This window comes from Eublepharis macularius, chromosome 5 (assembly GCF_028583425.1).
Source record: "Eublepharis macularius isolate TG4126 chromosome 5, MPM_Emac_v1.0, whole genome shotgun sequence".
Classification (NCBI taxonomy): domain Eukaryota; kingdom Metazoa; phylum Chordata; class Lepidosauria; order Squamata; family Eublepharidae; genus Eublepharis; species Eublepharis macularius.
In genome coordinates this window covers 68,027,429-68,042,537 of record NC_072794.1, presented here as the reverse complement: position 1 = coordinate 68,042,537, position 15,109 = coordinate 68,027,429, and the positions used below count along the sequence as shown (strand labels likewise).

Genomic DNA, 15,109 nt, shown 5'->3' with positions numbered 1-15,109 from the left:
AATACCCACTACCAAAAGCCCACCTCTCCCCTGCTGTGAAAGGGAAGTGTAATTTAAGATGCCTTAAATTACACCCAGGAAACCCAAATCTTCAGGAAGAACACTATTTCCCAGGGAAGGGAGTAATTAATTACTTAAATTGTCAGCTGAGGGGAGATGAGTTTCTTGCAAGAAGATACCCGTTTGTCCACCTGCTAGGAAGGCATGGTTGTTTGGATGACCCGAGTGCAGCAATAAATAAGAGAGACCGTGAATTCCAAGTTGATTGATGAAACGAGTGCTTAGTGACCAATGAAAGGCATCACTCCCCAAACTCAGAATGGGGGGGGGAGGGAAACCCCCCTAGTTGGGGCAGGAAGGGTTAAAAAATCTGGATAACCTGTTAGTAGTACTGAAACTAGGCTAAGAACCAGTTAGCAGTGCTGAAACCAGGCCATGAACCAGCCCTGACTAACCTCTGTTTCATTAATTTCAGTGGGCTTGTGTCCATCCCAAGGAGGGGATGCCAAGGTGTAACAATTGTATCTCCAAAGCCTAGATTAGCCTCTTGTGTTTTACTTTTCTTTCTTAGTTCTGCAATAGGCCTTTAGTGTTATTATGATATACTTTAATAATAATAGCATACTTTGTAAACCACTCTGAGTGAATGTTAAGTTGTCTTGAAGGGCGGTATATAAATCGAATGTTATTATTATTATATTATGGAGAATATACAGGAACTGATTTTCTTTATGTTCTTCAATTTTCCTTGGACTTTGCAGAAAAGTTTCTAGATACTTCTACCTAGTATTTGGGCAATCCATCATCTCAGAGGAGGATATAATGCTTTCAACAATGTCCAGTTCGCCATAGAGCGCAACCATGCCAATCTCCTTTAAGACTGCATGCTTGAACACCATCACAGAATTATTCAAAGAGCAGAGAGTTTGCAACAGCTAACTTGGATACTTTATTATGAAAGCTATTTTCAGACAAGTCATATTTGTCATCCAAATGCTTCTTTGTTCTTAAAAAAAACTTTTTGATAATTCTATCTTCCTTCTACATCTGGTGGTAATTGTTGCAAAGACAAAAACCTGAATCTTTCTGTCTAGTCTTCTATTCATTTCATTCATCAGCTTATACATTGAGAGGATGCTGAATGACCTTTCCTTAATGTGCAAGTCTGAGATACCTGATAAAACTACCACTCACACAGAAAAGAAATTACTGCACACCAGTGTTTAAATAATGGTCTTTTGCTCTTATTTAATTCCTCTTGCACAACAATGGTGTTAGGTATACAATCCCTGAAATGTATTCAAGGCAGGCCTGTGATTTTGCTCCCACAGGTTTTGGGCCTTCCTCTTAGCTAGAGGTGGGTACGATCCCTCCCAAAAATACCGATCAAACTGATCGTGGATCTGCGCCGGTGATGACCCCAGATCACCGATCCACACTGATCAAGTCCCATTTCTGATCTGGGATTGGGGAGGCCAAAGCGGAGGGGAGCCCCCACACACACACTTAGAGCAGAGGGGGGGGGAGTTTTTAACCCGGCGACGAGCCGCCTCCCCTCAGGGAGGGGACATTTTCTCTCTCTCTCTCTCTCTCTCTCTCTCTCTCTCTCTCTCTTAGAGCGGGGGGGGGGGGAGTTTTTAACCCAGTGACGAGCCGCCTCCCACGCATGCCTCTCCAAATAGAGAGAGAGAGAGAGACACCCTGTCAACATGTTTCAGTCAGCTTTTTAAAAAAAAGCAGGGATAGAATCCCCTCCATTCCTCCCCACCCGATTTTAAAAGCAAGCAGCCAGTCTTCTAAAAGCGTATTTTAAACAGGAAGAAAGTAAAACCAGGATCCACACGGATCCTCGCGGATCCTATGGTTTTTTAAATAGGAAAAACACAAATGAAACATCAAATCACATATCACAGCCAGGTCCACAGACTGAAATATAAAAAACACAGATCCAAAAATATTTGGCACTGCCATGGTGAAAAAACATGAATCTGAGACACGGATCCTCATGAATTTATATGATTTTTACATTGAAACAAAACAAAAAGGCTGTCATATTTTAGATCTTTTGGTCCTGTTTATGGCATTGGACATGATCTGGGACAGTATACTGGATTTTGGGTGACCCCATGTAAAAATCAAGAGGATCTATGAGGATCCGTGCTTTTGAACCATGTTTTTGCGCCGTGGCGCTGCCACAAAGCAGTGGATAAATGATTTTTTTGGTCCCATTTGTGGCAATGGACATGATCTGGTATTGTATAGTTGATTTTGGGTGGCCCTACATAAAAATCACAAGGATCCATGAGGATCCATGCTTTTAGACCATGTTTTTGCACCGTGGGAGTGCCACGAAGCGGTGGATAACTGATTTTTTTTGCCCGTTTTGTGGCAATGGACATGATCTGGGATTGTATGGTGGATTTTGGGTGGTCCCATGTAAAAACCTAGAGGATCCATGCGGATCCGTGCTTTTGAACCGTATTTTTGCGCCGTGGCGGGTTCCACGAAGTAATGAATGACTGAATTTTTTGGTCCCATTTGTGGCAACGAACATGGTCTGTGATTGTGTGGTTGATTTTGGGTGGCCCCACTTAAAAATCAAGAGGATCCATGCGGATCCGTGCTTTTTTAGCATGTTTTGTGCTGTGGCAGCACCACAGATTAGTGGATGCATGATTGTTTTGTTGCTGTCTGTAGACTAGGACATGATCTATAATATGACAGCCTTTTTCTTTTGTTTCAATATAAAAATCATATGAATTCATGAGGATCCGTTTAAAATCATCTGGATCCAGCTTTTACCCACTCCCTTTTAAACACACACACAGAGCCGTGAATAAGGTTTCCCCACAAAATACAGTGTTTTAAAAGCAGGTTAAAAACAGAGTGACAGACAGAAAAACAGCCATTCCTCCTACAAAGCCCCGTGTTTTTAAAAAGCAAAAAACGTTTGGAGTGCCCTTGGCTATAGAACACCCCCTTCCCCCTCCCTCCCCTGGCTGTCTTCTCCCAATTGGTGAGTGTGTTGCTGCTTTGTGGTTGGAAGGAAGCCCTGCTGATCAAGGAAAGCTGGGCTTCCATTCGGGTTTCCAGGGTGACAGAAGGAGGGGAAACACAGCTCAGGCATTCCCCTGGCTCCGTTGCCAGGGCAATAGATTGCTGGCTCCACAGTGTCTGAATCACGATCAGATACCGATCGATCCAATCTAGCCCCGAACAAGCATCCCCCCCCCGACCGCTGGATCAGTTGCCATGGTCGGCACCGATCAGCCGGGTCCTGATGGCGCGAACACCATTATCGGGGGTATTTTCCTATCGTAATGCCGATCGTGCCCATCTCTACTCTTAGCCTGCTTAAGTAGGTGCTCAGCCAGTGCCTCTTCCACTGAGATCAGCTAGCACATTTCTTTGCTCATAAAGTCTTTATAATTGGTGCAACAATAACAATAATTGAGCCCACTTTTTTTCCTAACTTACATCCTGTGTTTATACAACCTTATATTTATGTTGAAACTACCAGTTCTAAACCACAATTAAAACATGCAATTGATGGCAGAGGACCCTTCATAGAATTTTTATGAGGGTTAAATGGAGGAGAAAAGAACATTATAAGCCACTTATAATGTTATAACATTATAAGCCACTTTGGGTTGGGGAGAAAGGTGGGACATAAATAAATAAATAGTGAAAGCACTATGAATCATAGCACTGATCCAGTATTAAACTCCTCAGTTTGTGTATGATGTCTCTAACTAGAATAACTTCCACATGCAATACTATGGGAGATGATGATGTATACTTATATTCTTTTGCATGTGTAGACTGGCTTCTGCCACTGAACAGCCTGCAGGATCCTGTAAGAAGAAGAGGCTTCAGTGGACTTCAGAGCCCACATAGGACTGAGAGCAGAACCACAAGTGACAAAAGGCACAGATTGGACACTTGTCAGCTTCCCTCAAGTTTTGATGGGAAATGTAGGCAGCTTGGCGGAATGTTGGACAAGTGACAGTTGCAAAGTCCATTGGACAGCAGTCAGAGAGCCAAGCTGCAAGACCAGGATGCCTACATTTCCCATCAAAACTTGAGGGAAGCTGACAAGTGTCCAATCTGTGCCTTTTGTCACTTGTGGTTCTGCTCTGAGATACAAATATTTTTCCCCATTTGAAAAATTCTTATTTCTGTGTGTTTTCTCAATTACAGCGGAAGGCTATTATTCTGGTAGGTACTGTGGCAGTGTTGCTGTTCCTTATAATTGTGCGCCTTACAAACGAAGTCAGCTTTCCTCTGATCCTCAACTGCTTTGGCCAAACCAGTGTCAAATGGATGCCATTCTCCTACACCCAAAGACGACTTCTAAGGACACACTATGGATATATTAACGTGAGAACCCAAGAGGTAAGAAACTGTATTAAACAACATATTGTTAGCAAATATAATGTTTGTAAGTTTAAGTAGTCTGTGTGGAACATTCTTTTTTGTCTTATTCAGTAGAAAAAAATATGAATATTTAAGGGGTTAACCTCTGTGGCAAAAACTAGGGTGAACTAATTTTCAAACCAGATCTGAATGTTTGTTTTGTATTATAATTCTGTTTTCTTGGTCATTTAAATTTTAACTGGCAAACTGGAGGAGTAACCCACTAATTGCCCAGGATTGTATAAGCATCCAGTGCCCATTTCATGCAGTATCCTACACAGCTGAAATATGAAAGTCATCTTATGGTTATTTCCGGGTCTGCGCTATCAAAAAGCAAGTTTAAAAAGCCTTGCTGGGTGCATGGATTTTAATCTCACTGTTCCCTAATATTATGTACATAGTAGGTGAAAACCTAGCTGTATAATCAGAAGCTAGTTCCTGCCTGAGTTTCTTTCATTGCACTATAGCAGGCTATAGAAACGAACTTTCAGTACAGCAAAATGACTATTTTTCTTTCAAAGGTAGAAGTATATTACTTGAGGCACAGCACCTTTATTGTAAAGACCTCTCTCCTAAACAAGCACAACCTCTTCATAATGCAATATAATTAAATGTTCATGTTCATATTTAGTGTAAACCACCAAGAAATACATGTCTTGCCTAACTTTGATTAAAGCTGTGCATGATAAGATGCTGTTGCTATGGCCTCCTGGAGCTGTAGCTATAGCAACAGCTAGGAGAAAAGTTTTATGTTCAGTAACATCCCATATTTGATGTAAATTAGATATTATAATAATCTTAGGGTCTGCATACATTTCAAGGTTACCTTGCTCATTTTTTTCTTGGTACAATATTCAGTTGCAACACATCTGGAATAGAGTTGCGTTGCATTTGACCAGCTTTTTGTGCTCCTGCTGTATCTTTTGGCACATTTTGGAACAGTTAGGCTCTGTACAGACATTGTTTGGTTTCTGATACTCTACTTTTATGTTCAACATTTCTGGAAAATTTTGCAAGACTTCACATTTGCAAACAGTAATCTAGAGCCATCACATCTTTTCCTTGTAAGTGTTCTAATTGGAAGCAGAGATATGCATGTCTGGGTAAGACTGGTAGGACATTCTGGCCCTTTTCTACTTCTGGATGAATATTACTGACTCTGAAGGTGCATTCCAGGTTTGTTTGTTTTTTTAATCATGGAGGAGGATAGATTATTAGTACTGGAGTAACATAGATGTGCAAAACCTAAACTGTAGGTACTTCTACAAATGTTCCTATTGAATCAGTGAAAACAAAACAGACACGATATCTGATTTTATCTACATTTTGCTTAAAACTGTAGCCCTATAATTTAACTACACATAGTTGAACAAAGCTGTTTTTCTGCTTGAGTTTCTGTAGGGTTGCCAGCTCCAAGATGGGAAATTCCTGGAGATTTATGGGGAGGAGCCTGGGGAGGGGAGGATTGGAGGAGGAAGCTGGGTATGATATCATGGAGTCCAATTTCCAAGGCAGCCATTTTCGCCAGGGGATCTAATCTCTGTCACCTGGAGATTGGCTGTAATTCTGAAAGATTTCCACCCACCACCTTGAGGTTTGAACCCTATTTATTTTTAATATTTATTTATGTTATTTATAGTCTGCTTTTCTCACTGAGATGCAAGGTGGATTACACAGTGTGAGTCAGTACAGTCAGTTTTGAAGAATAAACAATGTAATAGGATATATACATGGAAATTTGCAAAGATTTAAAACAAACAGGAATCTAATACAGAGTTGAAAAAATGCTGAAACAGAGTATAACTATGCAATTGTAAGACTGACATATTAAACAACATACCTAGTATCCTACCCAGTAGGATCACGCTTATAGTAATAGTAATTAAGTCTATAGTCCCTCCCTGTTCCTTTACTGATGCATCTCTTCGAAACTTCCTTACAGTTCAGGCCTCCTGAGTAAAAAGCCCTTTTGGATAATTCAGTTTTGCATAGTTTGTGAAAAGTCATGATTGTGGAAGCTTTCCTGTCCTCTTCAGGTAGGCTGTTCCATAATTGCTGACATGCAAGGTGGCACCTGAAGAATGCCCTGTTCAGATGAGCGAAGCTGCCTTGGTAGAACATAGGGAGAGAGACAGTCCTGTAGACATGAGGGACCAAGGCCACGAAGAGCTTTGCTTGTGATGGCCAGTACCTTGAATTGAGCCTGGCAACTGATTGGTAGCCAATAGAGTGACTGCAGAAGGGGAGTAATATTCATGTTCGTCCATAGCCCCCAATAATACCTGAGCAGCAGCTATGAGTTTATTCTATATATTCTCCTTCCCATATACTTTTTCTAGGCTGAATATACATTTTCCTTCAGTACTTCTTTGTGTTTAGTCTAGGTCTGTTTATTGTCTTTTTATACTCTCTCTGGTTTCATCAAAATTGCGTTAATTACTCATCATTTCTCCACAGCGAAGCCCAACACACATAGCTATTAGATGGAACTCATCAGTTCCATAACTGGAGTACTGAAGAGTTAATATGGACATGGAAAAGGCTGCTTCCTACAAAGGGAAGAAGAAAATTACACACCGGACATTTTGTGCTTCTATCACTCCTTTTTGGTGGCTACATAAATCTGCAACAGAAATTTAAAAAATCTTCTGACTAAAATAAAGAGAAAGTACCAAATCTCAGCTTTATTATTTTGTAAACAGCTAGTTGAGAAAGGATTCTCATCACCATCATTCTGTTTTCTCACCAGTAGCACATACTGAATTTTATAGAGACAGATCCTTGCTCACAAGAAGCTTAAAGTCTAAAATGGGGTGAGCTGTGTAAGAGAAAGGAAGTCAGAAAGGGAAGGATATGATCCAGAACCATTTTGCATACTTGAACATGAATACATTTTGGGAATGAGGAGTAAAGCCAAAATCCATGTGGATAACTGGGGTTTGAGGAAAGATTCAAAGGCAGCGCCATTTACATCTTCAGGGAGGAATATCGGTACAGGGACAGCAATAGAAAAAGGATGGAATTATTTCAATAAGATCAGCTGTGGTAGAATTGGAGGAAAGGAGGACAACCAAGGGGACTTAAGAAAACCAAGGGTCTTGTAACAAATTTGTCTACTTTTGAATTAACTCACAAAACCACTTAGGAATACTTGTAAAGAATGAAGAATCTTAGAAGATAGATGGACCCGTTTTGAACCCAAGCTGAAAATAAACTTTTCTGTTATTTTTTTCTTCTGAAAGTAACTGCCATGTTTACCCAACAGAAAGATTACCTGAATATAAGGTGATGCCTATTTTAAAATGTTATATAGAAAGGTTTATTATTATACAAAACAGTAACCCATATGTGACTTTAAGATCCCCCCCCCCCCGGTTACTTAATTACTTACCTTTCAGGTAAGAAGGGTATTAGCCTTTTAACAACAACAAAAAAAGATAAGGAGTAATACTGAGAAACTCTCTTCTTCTAACATGTGAACTTACCTGCACCTTGAAGAAAGCTCTGACTCTTGAAAGCTTATACCTTGGAAATCTAGTTGGTTTCTAAGGTACTACTGGACCCAAATCTTGCTCCTTAACATCAGCAGTAGATGAAAAATAGCTATCAGAATCTGCATTACAGGGAGAGCCATTTAATAAAATTAGTTATCTTTTAATATTAAAATTGCACCAGTATGTGCAATAAGCTTGTAAGCTTACAGGCAATAAGCTTGTAAGCCTTATGTAAATAGGGATGCTAGTCCCCTACTGGGACCAGGGGATTCCCCACTCCCACCCTCCAACCCTAACCCTTCCCCCACTTACCTGGCCGGCAGGAGGGAACACGCTTCCCAGGGTGCGCTCCCGGGTGGCATGCTCCCAGGCAGCGGGGTGCATTCCTGCACACCGCAGCAGCTTGATTCGCCCTGAATTGGGCTGCTGTGGAGTACAGCAGCATTCCCACACTCTGCAGCGGCCTGATTCAGCCCGAGTTGGGCCTGATTTGTTCCCCCTGGGGAGCGCAGGAGTGCTCCCAGGGTGACATGTGATCCACATGATGACGTCACTTCCCAGAAGTGACACAAGAAGGGGGAGTCATAGGGTTGGTGCAGGGCCACTGACATCCTGTCCTGGGGATCAGGGGACCTGGCAACCCTATATGTAAATGAAGCTGGGCAGTGTGCCTACTGAAAAACATGTTTAACAATTGGTTGAATTCTACTATCTACAGTCTGTTTTGCCAGTGCAAGGGCAACTGGATGGTGAGAAATGATTTTTTTCTGTTTCCCCTTTCTCTGAACCCCACAGGCCATGATTTGGAAACACGGCGTGGGGGGCAGTAAAGTTTCATTTGTTAGTGGAGCTCTGTTTGTGTATTACTAGAATTGTCCATTCCTTATGAAGCATTTAAGAAATGACTATAGCAGTACTTTCAAAGTGAGTTCAACTGATACAATCATTATGTGGAATGATTCCCCTAACGATACTTCCAGTTTTTGGTTCTGCTGAACTTCTGGGATATGTGTGGAGAGGGGCACATTCCTAGTCATTGTGACTGGGGCGTACGCTACCTTATATCTTGGATGATAAAATTAAAGGAATGGATATTTCAGGCATACCTCTTTCTACTTTGTTTTTTAAGGGAGCAGTTGCAATGGGAACTAGGGCCAGAGCCGAATTCAGCTCAGTCATGTTGCTTGTTTACATAGCACTTTAAGAGTGGGCCTTATAGCCCTTCCTCTAATTTCCTATGCTTCAACATTTGAACCAGTGACTTTGGCTAAAAGGGGGAAGTAGTGAATTAGGAGGAGAGCCCTTTTAGCCCAACAGCTGTACATTCAAACTGCTGCCAAATCACAATAATGCAAAGAAGGGGACAGAGGTAATATTAGTGAGATGGTTGCCTGCACATTGCCACAGCAGTAGTTTGGTTACTGGACTGTTTGATGGTGATGTGGAAGGAGAGACCTCTCCCTATATCCTAGCCCATCAAAGCGGTTGTTATTCTGGGAGAGAGACAAGAATCATACCAGGCTGCCTAAGCAATCCCTATTCCCAGGTAAGCCAATTACTACCATTTATTGATAGAAACCCTAATATCTTTTTTATTAACCACCTTATCTTTAATTCAGATATGTCTAATAAATAATTGTGAAATGCTAGCACTTATCTAGAGATTGTATATCTTGCAAGAGATGCATGCAGCACTTTAGAGGGTGGGGGTTGATCGAATATAGCACAGTGAATCAATGTCTGTATTTTCCAACCACTCACTCTATGAGCCAAGCCACAAGTGACGAATCTCACTCTATGAGCCAAGCCACAAGTGACGAATGACACTTGCCAGGCAAGTGTCATTCATCACGTGTGGCTTGGCTCTATGTTTAAAAGAGGAGTAAATCAGCAGAATTGTTTGATACTCCCTGTGTGAGGTAAGAATCTAGGCAGTTGAAACTTTCAGGGCTTTCAGTGGTTCAGGTTTGGAGATTCCTTTTAAACTCTCAAATACTTGCTGATCAGGCACTAGATCACTGAACTTTTACGCATGGGTTGTTAATTTACAACACTGGGTACTCGAGATTTAGACAAGACAGAACAAACGGCAAATTCTTTTGTTACTGCAGGCTCATGATGTGACCTGGAGTCACCCTTAGATTGGCCAGCCAAATGCCAAGATGCCCTGGCTGACCAAAAGGGCTCACCCCAGCATGGGGACCAGCTAACCCTGAGGGGTGAAAGGCCACAAGAAGCAGCCCAGGGGCTAGCAGAGTGACCCTTAAGGCAGGTCAGGCTGGGCACTCCTACCTTGAGGCTGGGTTAACCTGACTTCTTGGGCTCTGCCCTTTTAAGTCACTGGGTCTTATTGGGTTGGCAGCAGGTCTATAGTCCAGAGCAAGGGAGAGGGCAGGTCCAGTTGTTGAGCTGGGCCTTAAAGGCTGTGCTCTGGATAACCTGGGGATGGCCAGTGGAGATGGAGGATGAGGCTGGGGTCATTGGGAGATGAGAGTGAGGAGTGACATCTAACTCTATTCCTGGGAGTTGGTTGTGGTTTTAATGAGTGATTGGACTCGCTCATGTGTATGGAGTTTCTGTTGGGCATCTGGTGAGAGATGAAGGAGTGTCCCCTGCCAATCCTGTTGTGGCACTGTCTTTGCCCCACCCCAGAGCATGTTGGGAACACCCATCGGCCCAAGACCAGGTGGGACCACAAGGGTTTGGAAGAAGGTCACAATATTTTTTTATTTACTGATGTTATTCATAGTCAGCCTTTCTCACTGAGACTCAAGGCGGGCTACTCAGTGTAATTCAATATGATCAATTCACTTTTTATGTACTAAATAATAAAGTACTTAGCAGTACTCATAATGTTCTAGCTGTTGATTGTATTTACTTGCACTGTATAATTCTCCTTGGGTCTCATTGAGAAAGGTTGAATATAAATGAATGAATGAATGAATTGATAAATAATAAAAAGGGAAGAGTTATATGGTTGTTGGGGGTTTTCCGGGCTGTATTGCCGTGGTCTTGGCATTGTAGTTCCTGACGTTTCGCCAGCAGCTGTGGCTGGCATCTTCAGAGGTGTAGCACCAAAAGACAGAGATCTCTCAGTGTCACAGTGTGGAAAAGATGTAGGTCATTTGTATCTCCTCAGGAGGGGTGGGGTTGAGCTGAGTCATTCTGTGAGAGTTTCCCAGGGTGTGGAATGCTAATGGCGGGAGGCTTCACTGTAACCTGAGGAGGTTCTTTTGCATATGGATTGGTGCTTGATGTGCTAATCTTCTCTGCAGGGCTATTGTCGGGTGTGGAGTGTTTTGTTGGCCTGGTGTTTTTTGTCAGACTGCACAGGGAAGCCATTGAAATTCACAAGCATAAGCAAAACTTCAACAGGAAAGAAGAAACCTTAAGAATGAACAGAGCATGGGCTCCAGTTCTGAAAAACACCAGGCCAACAAAACACTCCACACCCGACAATAGCCCTGCAGAGAAGATTAGCACATCAAGCACCAATCCATATGCAAAAGAACCTCCTCAGGTTACAGTGAAGCCTCCCGCCATTAGCATTCCACACCCTGGGAAACTCTTACAGAATGACTCAGCTCAACCCCACCCCTCCTGAGGAGATACAAATGACCTACATCTTTTCCACACTGTGACACTGAGAGATCTCTGTCTTTTGGTGCTACACCTCTGAAGATGCCAGCCACAGCTGCTGGCGAAACGTCAGGAACTACAATGCCAAGACCACGGCAATACAGCCCGGAAAACCCCCAACAACCATCGTTCTCCGGCCGTGAAAGCCTTCGACAATACATCGAACACCTCTACGGGGAGGAAACATTCCAACAGACCCGAAGATTGGAAACACTTCGGAACAAGAAAGCACATCTACTCTGTTCTTTGACCTTTCTTCTACGCTGCAGGGACACAAGAACCATTCCATCTTTTCTCACAACTAAAAGAATCTTCAAAACCACACAGGCGAACCGCATTTATGATCGTCTAGAACAGGCCCTCTTACGTGAGAGAATCCACACTACCCGCAGAGAACTTGCTGCCACAGACAAGGAGCTATTTTGCTTGCATATCAACACCAGCCATAAAATGAGAAGTCAGGATTGGGACAAGGTCGATAATCTCACCTACAGGAAGATGGAACAAGTGTTTACCAACCACACATCCAGACAGAAGCAGAAGTTTAACAAACTACAGGAAAAAAGACAGACAAGCCTAATGCTCGACAATGCACGCATTGTCATCAATCTGACAGACCGTCAACTCTCACCAGAAGAAACCTCCATCTTGGCAAAGGGAGGAAACTTTGCAGTCACCCCCACCAGAATTCCTGTGGAAGACATCATTGCAAATGTAGAAGCTGCCATCCGTCATCTACCTGAAGAGGAAGCTGAGGAAATAAGAGGAGAGACAGCCAGGATTCTACGAAAGGCAAAGCTTCCCACCAGCAATATAACACGCAAGGAGAGAAATGCCATCAAGACCCTCAATGCAGATCCAGACATCATCATTCTACCAGCTGATAAAGGCAATGCTACAGTGATCATGAAAACGGAGGAATACAAAAAGAAGATTAAGGAACTCCTGGACCCCTCCACCTACAAAAAACTAAAACGAGATCCCACTTGCAAAATCACCAGGCTAACAAATGCACTGATCAAGAATTCCTCACTACATCCCGACACGCACAGAAAACTATGCAAGACTGAAGCACAGCCACCTAGACTATATGGACTCCCCAAAATACATAAAGATTCAGTCCCACTCCGACCCATTGTGAGTGCCATTGGTTCACCGACATATGAATTAGCTAGACATCTGGCAGATCTCCTGCAGGACCACATCGGGAAAACCTCGTCTTACATCAAAGATTCAGCAGATTTCATCAACAAAATCAGTTCTCTGAAACTCAATCCACAAGACATACTTGTCAGTTTTGATGTTGTATCCCTGTTTACCAAGGTTCCAGTAAAAGACACTATTGCACTGATTAATCAGATTTTCCCAGAGGATGTAACAGCCTTATTCCATCATTGTCTGACAACCAGTTACTTCCAATGGGACAACGAATTCTATGAACAGATGGATGGGGTGGCCATGGGGAGCCCACTCAGCCCAGTTATAGCAAACTTCTACATGGAACATTTTGAAAAAACAGCTCTAGAATCAGCACCCCACAAACCCAGTGTATGGTTCCGGTTTGTGGATGATACATTCATCATTTGGAGCCATGGGGAGGAAGAATTGAGGGAGTTTTTGAATCATCTCAACAACATCCACCTGAACATACAATTCACAATGGAGAAAGAAAGTGAGGGAAAACTCTCATTCCTGGATACCTTGGTCATCCGCAAAGCAAACTTTCAGTTAGGTCACAAGGTCTACAGGAAACCAACTCACACTGATCGGTTCTTACACAAAAACTCCAATCACCACCCCCGACAGAAAAGAGGCATAATGAAAACATTAGTGGATCGTGCAAGACGGATATGTGAGCCGCGCTTTCTCAATGAGGAAATTAATCATCTAAACCACGCACTTCAGGCAAATGGCTACTCCAGAAATGAAATCCGAAGAGCAATCAAACCCAGGATGAATCAAACAACCAAGGAAAAACAGTCACCTACAGGAAAAGTGTTTTTGCCATATATCAAAGGAATTACTGATCAGATGGGAAAGCTTATGGAAAAGCATAACCTTCAAGCAGTATTCAGACCCACCCGAAAAATACAACAGATGCTACGATCAGCAAAAGACAGCAGAGACCCCCTCACCTCTGCAGGAGTATACCGTATACCCTGCAGCTGTGGACAAGTTTACATCGGGACCACAAAGCGTAGCATCCAGACAAGAATAAAAGAACATGAAAGACACTGCAGACTTGGACAGCCTGAAAAATCAGCAGTGGCTGAACATAGCCTAACTCAAACAGGGCACAGTATCTTATTCCAGGACACCAAAATACTGGACAACACTTCCAACTACTTTGTCAGACTGCACAGGGAAGCCATTGAAATTCACAAGCATAAGCAAAACTTCAACAGGAAAGAAGAAACCTTAAGAATGAACAGAGCATGGGCTCCAGTTCTGAAAAACACCAGGCCAACAAAACACTCCACACCCGACAATAGCCCTGCAGAGAAGATTAGCACATCAAGCACCAATCCATATGCAAAAGAACCTCCTCAGGTTACAGTGAAGCCTCCCGCCATTAGCATTCCACACCCTGGGAAACTCTTACAGAATGACTCAGCTCAACCCCACCCCTCCTGAGGAGATACAAATGACCTACATCTTTTCCACACTGTGACACTGAGAGATCTCTGTCTTTTGGTGCTACACCTCTGAAGATGCCAGCCACAGCTGCTGGCGAAACGTCAGGAACTACAATGCCAAGACCACGGCAATACAGCCCGGAAAACCCCCAATAACCATCGTTCTCCGGCCGTGAAAGCCTTCGACAATACATGGAAGAGTTATATATTTGGTTGTTGTGGGTTTTCCGGGCTGTATTGCCGTGGTCTTGGCATTGTAGTTCCTGACGTTTCGCCAGCAGCTGTGGCTGGCATCTTCAGAGGTGTAGCACCAAAACACAGAGATCTCTCAGTGTCACAGTGTGGAAAGGATGTTGGCAGGTCATTTATATCTACTCAGGAGGGGTGGGGTTGAGCTGAGTCATCCTGTAAGAGTTTCCCAGGGTGTGGAATGCTAATGGCGGGAGGCTTCACTGTATCCTGAGGAGGTTCTTTTGCATATGGATTGGTGCTTGATGTGCTAATCTTCTCTGCAGGGCTATTGTCGGGTATAGAATGTTTTGTTAGCCTGGTGTTTTTCAGAACTGGAAACCATGCTCTGTTCATTCTTAAGGTTTCTTCTTTCCTGTTGAAGTTTTGCTTATACTTGTGACTTACACTTCAGGAGCAATGTTTCTTGTTTAGTCCACACACATGGGCAATAACATATGACAACTGGGTTTGGATTGATAGTCTGATAGCATATCTGTTGATTATTTCCAACAATAAACATAATTGCAAAATTTATTTTATTATTTTATTTTTTCAAATTTATACCCCACCCTCCCTGCGAACAGGATCAAGGCAGCTAACAACAAAAGAAACGGCATAAATTAAAACCATACACAAACATCTGAAAAACAAATATTTAAAAGCTAAGTACAATACAAAAAGGATTCCTAACTA

The 15,109-nt window shown here is 42.7% G+C and overlaps 1 protein-coding gene across 1 annotated transcript in view; it reads left to right on the top strand.

The window, feature by feature from the left end:
• Positions 1-15,109, top strand: part of ST6GALNAC3 (ST6 N-acetylgalactosaminide alpha-2,6-sialyltransferase 3) — a 472,167-nt gene that overhangs the window by 201,084 nt on the left and 255,974 nt on the right. The window contains exon 2 of the mRNA XM_054979301.1: positions 4,201-4,395. Coding sequence (XP_054835276.1) covers positions 4,201-4,395 — 195 coding nt within the window. The remainder of the gene's footprint in view (positions 1-4,200; positions 4,396-15,109) is intronic.